The sequence below is a fragment of the Clupea harengus genome, chromosome 21, assembly GCF_900700415.2.
Source record: "Clupea harengus chromosome 21, Ch_v2.0.2, whole genome shotgun sequence".
In the NCBI taxonomy this organism is placed as follows: Eukaryota; Metazoa; Chordata; class Actinopteri; order Clupeiformes; family Clupeidae; genus Clupea; species Clupea harengus.
Window position 1 is genome coordinate 23,095,368 of NC_045172.1, and position 10,000 is coordinate 23,105,367.

Below are 10,000 nucleotides of genomic sequence, written 5' to 3' on the forward strand. Positions count from 1 at the left end.
CCCCTCCGTCCCCATAACGACCACGGCAGCATGGGTGGGGCACTGACGAGGGGGGGGGGTTCCAACGCCTCACGTCTGGGGTGACGTTCTAACGTTCTAAAGTTTCACGTCTGGGGTGACGTTCCAACGCCTCACGTCTGGGGTGACGTTCTAACGCCTCACTCTAACTTCCTGTTAGCTTCCATTCATCTGTGTGTGTGTGTGTGTGTGTGTGTGTGTGTGCGCGCCTCACTCTAATGTTTCACGTCTGGGGTGACGTTCCAGCGCTGGATGAGACTCTAGTGGTTGACTGGTTTGTAACCTAGTTCTAGTTCCTTAAAGCAGCAATAGGTAGTTCTGTTCCAGAACTAGAAAGCTAACTACATAAAAGGCATGCAAAAACCTTGCAAACACCACCAACAGCCCAGTTGGCACTGATAGAAGCTTCTAACACTCTAACTGGTGTCTTTTGCCAGTGTAGCGGGCAATGCCATGCTGTGAAAGCTTTTCTTCCAGTTTTGTTCGGAAGAAGGTGCATATGCTGGATGGCTAGTGGGAAAGACAGGTGTTTATCTGTCCTTCACATTACCATATGCTATTAAAATAAGTTTGAGGACGGAACCAAAACTGGTTGCCTATAAAACCATACCTCAAAAAGGTGTCAAATTGTTGCATAGTGCTGCTTTGACCAAATGAGTGCATTCTTCAGAGAACGATATTAAAACAAAAATAAGGTTCTCACAGGCAAACCAACAGCTGGCAAATCCCCCCCCCCCCCCCCCCCCACACACACACACACACACAGAGAGGCCTAGAGATACACACTCACAGATCTACCTTACGTGCATGAAGGTTAAAACACAGGAGCCAGGTTCTGACCGCCAAACAACCAGCTAACATGACAAAAGCACAGATCAGTTCTCTACACACAAACTCAAGAGTTCTACAGAAGAGATCTCACAGGGTTCCAAATCATTTCCGCCAATTCAATTCTCCACAGTGTCGTTTCTTGTCCTTAATGTCTAAGCAAGCCTCCACGACTAGATGTCTCTCCTCTCTAGGGTACCAACATGCCAACAATCACACACGACAGCCCCCTGACATCTTCAGGTCGTCATGCCAACAGAACACACACATGACAGCCTCCTGACATCTTCAGGTCGTCATGCCAACAGAACACACACACGACAGCCTCCTGACATCTTCAGGTCGTCATGCCAACAGAACACACACATGACAGCCTCCTGACATCTTCAGGTCGTCATTACCAAAAACCCCACAGACACTGTGTCATTTTGCTAATCTTTTACTAGTCTGGAAGAAAGCGGACATTTTATTTATTCGAGGACTACTTCAGGATCTTCGCTAGGGCAAAGCACCTGGTAACCGAATGAAGCCTTGAGAAATAAGTATGGTGTTTGACCTCAGCCTCTTGACCTAAGGCGTTTGACCTCAGCCTCTTGACCTTTTCAACATCACGTATAGAGGATCAATGAGGGGGCGGGCTTTACTCACGGGCTGGAGTCTAGGCTGATGCTATTGGCCTGCGTGGAGGAGGCCGACTTGTGATTGGTGAAGTTCTGGCTGGGGGAGTGGTGTATCACGTGATCCACCAGGTGGCCCACGGAGGATGGACGCACTCGCGTGCCCTCTTGTGCAAACATGGAATTCCTGTGGATGGAGACACACACACACACACACACACACACACACACACACACACACACACACACACACACACACACACACACACACACACACACACACACACTCATAGAATCAGTCATGCCATGCATTAAGAGTTTAAGAATGGTAAGAGACCGGTTTAGAAGACTGATTTAATCCACTGTCTCCTAATCCGGATAAGCTATGAAATATTTCCTGGTTTATTCTCAGACATGTATGCGCGTCTCCCTGTCTGTGTGTTTGGAAATGCATTTCTAGGCACGGAATGGTTAAAAAAAAATGAGATAATTCAGATCAAAGACTATCGAGCACAAGAAGGTTTTATCACTTCGTCTATACATGGTTGCATGTGTGTGTGTCTTGCTTGTATGAGTGTGTGTGTGTGTGTTCATGTATGACATGTATGCACTTGTCTGTAGGTGTGTTTACATTCATGTTTGTGTGTGTGAACAAATGTGTGTGTGTGTCTACATTCATCTGTGTGTGTGTGTGTGTGTGTGTGTGTGTGTGTGTGTGTGTGTGTGCACACTCACTGGTTTGGCGTGCCGGGGGGCGAGCGCGTGGGCAGACTCTGGGTCTCCAGACGGTCGTCTGAGAGCGACGTCCGGCTCACCGTGTCCCAATCCATCCCACTCATCAGCTTCCGCACCTGGGGCTTGCTGGGAGACCTGCACACAAGCACACAACCAATCAGCACGCACCCTCCACCTGTCACTCAGCACCTTCCCTTGCACATGATTGGCTGACCTCCTGCTCTTTCAGTGGTCGTGCTGCCGTTTATAAATAGAGTCGCGACATTTACATGACTCTCTGAGCTGAAAACAAATCAAATGAAGGAAAAAAACCATGACGTTTGTACCACTGTCTGAAGCTTGCCTATTTGTGTGAGCACACACACACACACACACACACACACGCAGTGCCATCCTGATGGTGGGCATGGACCGGTGCCAGTGTGTGCCGACGTTTCCTCTCCCAAGTCCACACTTGCCCTCTTTAAGTGGAGCAGGAGTCGGGTAGAACAGAGGCCCCATAAATCATTAATCGGAGAGCTCAAATTAAGGCCCCGTAAAAAAGAAACAAGAAAGAGGGAAAAAGCATAGTGCTGCTAACACACACACACACACACACACACACACACACACACACACACACACACACACACACACACACACACACACACACACACACACACACACACACACACACACACACACACACACACACACACACACACACTGCTTTTTAAACTAAGCACAAGATACACGGCAGACAAAAACTAACAAACAAGTCTGGTGTGCAGGAGTACCTCTCAGGGCACTGCTGTTATATCAAGGTGTGCAGACACACACACACACACACACACAGACACAGACACTGGTAAACTAACACAACTGAAAGCCACAGAGGTTATGGGAGGGAGAAGGGGCAGAAAGAAAAACAAAAGTAGGCGTTGAATGTTGAATAATGGAGAGAAAAATAGAGACAGAGAGAGCGAGAGAGAGAGAGAGAGAGAGAGAGACAGAGCCAGAGAGAGAGAGAGAGAGAGAGACAGAGAGACAAAGAGAGCGAGAGAGGGGACAAAAAAGAAACAGAAAGAGAATAGCCACTGACTGTACAGCCTTTGCCACAGCTTTGTTGTGTGTGTGTGTGTGTGTGTGTGTGTGTGTGTGTGTGAGATAGAGAGAGAGAGACAGACATGGGTGATGTATGAAACAAAAAGAGAATAGCCACAGTACAGCCTTTGCTTTTAAAAGCAGAAGTACAATTATTTAAAGAATAATGACATGCATTCTAGACGCACAGGTCAGGATAAGGGTGGTTCTGACAAACACAGACATTGTGTGTGTGTGTGTGTGTGTGTGTGTGCGCATGAGAGAGAGAGAGAGAGAGAGAGAGATGGGTGACATATGAGGGCTTAGCCTTAAGCATGTTTCTGTGCGTGTCAGAGAAGAATTGCCCGTTTTAGAAAGCAAGACGGTAAAAAAGTCAAAATAAAGCTTTGGAGGCTTATCTCTAAGAACCAATGAGAAAACTTCCCCATTTGATCAGATTACTGAGCCGAAACGAAAGTCCACACACACACACACACACACACACAATGTCTGTGTACCCTGTCAGCGCCATCACCACAACAGAGGAGCTACGACGCAGGCATGCGTGCGCGAACACACACACACGCACGCATGCGCGCACACACACGCACACACACCTCCCCTTCTGCAGAACCCACGAAGAAACCCAATGAGTGCGTCAATGCCATCTTTTCTACAATACTATGCCAGTCTCTTTGGAGTCTGAGTGTGTGTGTGTGTGTGTGTATGTGTGCGCGCATGAGAGAGAGAGAGAGAGAGATGGTGTACCTGCGGACAGCCTGAAGTTCACATTCTGGGTGCAGCGTTACCTCCAGCATCTTTGTTGTTCTAGGACAAAGTGAGCGTGTGTGTGTGTCTCTCCTCTCCTGTGTGTGTGTGTGTGTGTGTGTGTGTGTGTGTGTGCAGCACTCTCTGCTTCCTGTACAAACTAGGCGTCTCTGAAAGATTTCCGACCGCAGTGTCACCAACATTGTGTGTATGTGTGTACACTTCTGTCAGTTCAAGGCACCGTAATGCTCTATACGAGGGGCACACATACATATGAAGGGGGGAAAGAGACACACACACACACACACACACACACACACACACACACACACACACACACACACACACACAGCAGCTCCCCTGTGAAATCCCTTTGCCATTCAGATAAGTGACTGTAATGGCTAAAATGACACGGGTGCTCACATGATCCCTGTACTCTATACCCTATGCGTGTCTGACAGTGTGTGTGTGTCTGACAGTGCGTGCGTGTGTGTGTGTCTGATAGTGCGTGAGTGTGTGTGTGTCTGATAGTGCGTGAGTGTGTGTGTGTCTGATAGTGCGTGAGTGTGTGTGTGTGTGTCTGACAGTGCGTGAGTGTGTGTCTGACAGTGCGTGTGTGTGTGTGTGTGTCTGACAGTGCGTGAGTGTGTGTGTGTGTGTGTGTCTGACAGTGTGTGTGTGTGTGTGTGTGTGTGTGTCTGACAGTGCGTGAGTGTGTGTGTGTGTGTCTGACAGTGTGCGAGTGTGTGTGTGTGTCTGACAGTGTGCGAGTGTGTGTGTGTGTCTGACAGTGCGTGAGTGTGTGTGTGTCTGACAGTGCGTGAGTGTGTGTGTGTGACAGTGCGTGAGTGTGTGTGTGTCTGACAGTGTGTGACAGTGTGTGAATGTGTGTGTGTGTGTGTGTGTGTGTGTGTCTCTTATCAAGCACACACTCATAGCTCACTCTAAAACAGAACTGGTGTGTGTGTGTGTTTGTGTGTGTGCGTGTGTGTACATTAGGAGTTATCCATCAAGTGTGTGTGTGTGTGTGCATTAGGAGTTATCCATCAAATGTGTGTTTGTGTGTGTGTGTATACATTAGGAGTTATCCATGAAGCTCACCAGTTATTTCATTCAAAAGCTAAACTGTAACCGTAATATTTCATCTGTGTACCTGTGAGTCTGTGAGTGTGTATGTGTGTGTGTGTGTATAGATGAACAGCAGAGGAAATGTTACCTGGCAAACACACGGTTCTTGATGCCCTTGTCTTTCCCATACTGGACCGACTGTGCCTCCGTCCTCCCACTGAAACACACACACACACACACACACACACACACACACACACACACACACATTTTACAGATGTAAAGTATATATTTATGAACTATATTTTACCTTCATCATCTCATCATCAATATTTCATTCTAACCCTCATCATCTTCAACACTACCGCACACCAGCTTTGAATAGCTGCATTGGAAGCTAATGATGATGATGATGATGATGATGATGATGATGATGATGATTCACTGCTTTGTAGCTGAACAATGCTGCTGCTGCTGCTTCCTCCAACCTGGTGGGCTATTTGGGCTATCGCATTGACCCCTGACCCCAGTGTGGGGGAGACTCGGCTGGCACCTGGGCGTGTCCTCTGGGCGTTTAAGATGCCGATCATCATGGGTGCCCGAGTGCCCCCCCCCCGAGTGCCCCCCGAGTGAGGGACCTGAGTGAGCACACACTGGCTCTCGGAGCAGCAAAGGATCATGGGAGAAATCCCACACACACATGCCACTGCTGAGAGAGAGTGTTTTGTGTGTGTGTGTGTGTGTGTGTGTGTGCTAGCACATGTGTGTAAGCTGAAGCTCAATAGTGGGAAGTACATGCCGAAATGAGGCGCATGTGTCTATTTGCATTTCTGTGTGTGTGTGTATGTATGTGTGTGTGTGTGTGTGTGTGTGTGTGTGTGTGTGTGTGTGTGTGTGTGTGTGTGTATAGGTGTGTGTGTATATATATGTGTGCATACGTGTGTGTGTGTCGGTAGAGGAGTGTTTGGGATAAATGGCGGTTGTATAACGGCTTCTTGAACATATGGGTTGGTTATGCAACGCTGCCAGCTAGCCCACACTGCTCCAGAGGCTGGGGACAGCAGCAGCAGAAGACGATTCATTATCAGCAGCAACAGCAGCAGCAGCAGCAGCAGCAGCAGCAGCAGCAGAAGACGATTCATTATCAGCAGCAACAGCAGGATCATTATCAGCAGCACCAGCAGCAACAGCAGCAGCAGCAGAAGACGATTCATTATCAGCAGCAACAGCAGCAACAGCAGGATCATTATCAGCAGCACCAGCAGCAGTAGGATCAGCAGCAGCAGTGCCAGCATCAAAAGCAGTATTAGCATTAGCATTGATATCAGCATTAATATTCGCAGCAGCAGTATTAGCATTAGCATTGATATTAGCATTAATATTCGCAGCAGCAGTATTAGCATTAGCATTGCTATTAGCATTAATATTCGCAGCAGCAGCATCAGTAAGAGCAGTAGCATCAGCAGCGGCGGCATTAGCAAGAGCTCTCGAATGCCACCCCTACCCTGACGGTCTGAGCCTGACGAGAGTGACCTGTTGACACTCCCATTCATTTCAATGAAGGTTGTGGACACCTTATTTCCTGGTGCTCAGTTCTAGCACCAATCTTCTGGACTACAAATGCCACATGACCGATGACCACAGGAAGCAAAATCTTATGCCGATTGGCCACATCTGCCATGACTGAAACCAGGCAATGGAAATCAAACCTCTTGGCTATTGGGTATAGCTGATGCTAACTAGCTAAAGCTAACCCCTAATGCCTGACCCGCTGTGCTCATCCCACCAACATGGGACTAATGCAGGGTAAAACACACACAACCAGCCACCATCCTCATCATCATCATCATCATCACGGCCTCAACATAATCAATGCAAATGTAATATTGCTGGCCCTAATCCAGGCCTAGGCTGTTCACCTGTGTTTCTGATGCTGCACGCATAACAAGTGTGTTGTTCTCCATTATTTAACATCTCTGTCCTAAGGACAGCGAGCGCCCAACACATCAGTTTCCCCACTGGCCCCATGGGCCAATAGATCCAAGTTTTACTGGCCCCTTGTATATTTTTGACCAATCAACTTGCCCGATAGACAGGCCATGGCTTATGTTGAACCCTGAAGGATATTATTCAGGAACTGAGGAGAACCTGTGAGAGGACTGCATGTGGTTTCAGGGGGGTGTTTTTAAATAATGCGTACATTAAAGGCAAAGAAAACTTCTTTAGTGTGACAGGCTATGTTCAGACTGTCAGTTAAAATCCGACGACCAACGCAGATACGAAACAAAATGAGGACTGCCTCCTGGACACACAGATTGGATCTGATCACAATCAATATATAATGAAGACAGCCAATCAGGAAGATCGGATTCTGATCAGATATGAAAAACAAAAAAACTGATTTGGACTGACAGTGTGAACCTAGCCTAAGTAGTACAGTATTCCACCCCAGGCCAAGGGGGGGCACTCTCACCAGTAGCGGAACTTGGAGCCCAGGGAGAAGTAATGTGCAAAGAAGTTCTTCTGCGGGGGCACAGGCTGGTCCAGGCGGAAGAAGGTGTGGTGCTCCACGCAGGCCTTCCACAGGTTCTTGCAGGCGCGGTAGTTCACCATGTTGAAGCCCAGCAGTGTCTCTCTACTCTCGCTCTACAGGGGGGGAGAGAGAGAGAGAGAGAGCATGGAGAGAGAGAGAGAGAGAGAGGGCATGGAGAGAGAGAGAGAGAGAGCGAGAGAGAGAGAGGGCATGGAGAGAGAGAGAGAGAGAGAGAGAGAGAGAGAGAGGGGAGAGGGCATGGAGAGAGAGAGAGAGAGAGGGGAGAGGGCATGGAGAGAGAGAGAGAGAGAGAGAGAGAGAGAGAGAGAGAGAGAGAGAGAGAGAGAGAGAGAGAGAGAGAGAGAGAGCGAGCAGGAGAGAAGAGATTTAACACACCTTTCATAAACTAGTTGCCAGGCACTTTCATTCCCATACAACATTAAAAAGACACTGATCATTTGAATTAATTTCACCCCAATTCAATAACATTGATTACCAGGGCGAAGGGTTGGTGCCCCCTGGCTGGTGGCACCAGATACCCCGTGGAGATGTCGGGGGGGCAAATGAAGGGCTATGAGTTCCTCTAAAAGGGTTGTTTTTCATCTGGCCATACACATTATGGCCTACGCATATTTGGACGATATCCGTCAACTTTGTTGTTTTTAGCTCTACATTGGGAGCAGGATTTTAAAAATGAAAGCCATCAGGGACTGGAGCTCAACTGAACTACACCCAACATGGATCCAATCATGCATGAATGAATGCTGGAGAAATGGTTCTCCAAAATGGTCAATGTCCAGAAAAAAAACAAAACACTTGGACTGTGCTGTGTTTGTCCTTAAGCATGTGCTGAGAGAGTGCAGGCTGTTTCTAACATCTTGCCCATTAGCCACTAGCATTAGCATTTCCCCCCAAACAAACACTCACAAAGTGTGCTGTGTTTGTCCCTAGGCATGTGCTGGGAGAAAGCATGTTGTTTCTGCAGCTTCCCATTAGGATTTGCGCTACTGTTTTTCCCAGACGAGGTCTCACCCAGTCACCACCACCCCCACCCCCACCCCCACCCCCACACCATGTCTTACAGCGCCACTTTCCAAATTCCTCTAACTCAGCATGACTGCGATTACACCAAACTGTGCCATTTGGCAATGAATTATGGATGGCCCCCCCCCCCCACCACCACCACCACCACCACGGAGGCCTGCTTTTAGCAGCACTGCTCGGAGGAGGAGGAGGAGGAGGAGGAAGAGGAGGAGGAGAGGGAACATGGAAGAAAAAAAGAAAAGGAGTCTCTGCCACTGAACATTGGGAACTGGAGTGTTTATCTCCACCATGCCACTGAAGATGGGAGAGAAACAGAGGAATGTGTGTGTGTGTGTGTGTGTGTGTGTGTGTGTGTGTGTGTGTGTATTAGAGAGAAAGAGAGAAAAAAAAAAAGAGGAGTGGGTCGGAGAAAAGGAGGGGGGGGGGAGAACTTGAGTGTGTGAGAGAGAGAGCGAGAGAAGAGTGGGTAAAAGAGAGAGAGGAGTGAGGGAGAGAGAGAAAGGGGGGTGAGTGAGAGAGAGAACATGTGAGAGAGAGAGAACATGTGAGAGAGAGCAAGCGAAGAGTTAGGCGAGAGAGAGACAGAGAGAGAGAAAGGGAAAGGGAGAGGGAGAGGGAGAGGGAGAAAAGTGAGTTAGAGAGAAAGAGGAATAATGAGAGAAGACGATTGGCTCTGGCATTTTCCATCTCCGTTTGAGTCTCTCTCTGAGCAGCACACACAAAGTGCATTATCTGCCCTCTATAATTAATACCCACTACAAGGTGCTTAAGGGTGGGGGTAGGTGGGGTTCCGGGGGGGGTAATGAACAGGCAGCGGAGAAGGGGGTGATGGGGCGAGCTCCAACACGAGACTGTGAGCGGAGGCCTGTTACAGCACATAGCAAGCGCCACTGGAATTCTGACATGTCACCACACGGAATGCTGGGACATTCTAGAATCTGATTGCCTCGGGCGGTGTGGGGAGGGGGTCAGATCAGAACTGAAAACTCAATGCAGATATGTACATTAATGCCTTATGAAGAGCTCAACATACGACCCAATGCAGATATGTACATTAATGCCTTATGAGGACCTCAACATACGACCCAATGCAGATATGTACATTAATGCCTTATGAGGACCTCAACATATACAACCCAATGCAGATATGTACATTAATGCCTTATGAGGACCTCAACATATACAACCCAATGCAGATATGTACATTAACGCCTTATGAGGACCTCAACATATACAACCCAATGCAGATATGTACATTAATGCCTTATAAGGAGCTCAACATACACAACCCAATGCAGATATGTACATTATTGCCTTATGAGGACCT

At 48.0% G+C, this 10,000-nt stretch overlaps 1 protein-coding gene across 2 annotated transcripts in view; it reads right to left on the reverse strand.

Moving 5' to 3' along the window:
• Positions 1–10,000, reverse strand: part of LOC105905649 (protein tyrosine phosphatase non-receptor type 4) — a 61,748-nt gene that overhangs the window by 26,624 nt on the left and 25,124 nt on the right. For both annotated transcript variants that reach the window (XM_031558487.2, XM_031558488.1), the window contains 4 exons: positions 7,570–7,742; positions 5,245–5,313; positions 2,199–2,333; positions 1,495–1,650 (listed from right to left, as the gene is read on the reverse strand). In XM_031558487.2, the coding sequence (XP_031414347.1) occupies positions 1,495–1,650; positions 2,199–2,333; positions 5,245–5,313; positions 7,570–7,742 (533 nt within the window). The remainder of the gene's footprint in view (positions 1–1,494; positions 1,651–2,198; positions 2,334–5,244; positions 5,314–7,569; positions 7,743–10,000) is intronic.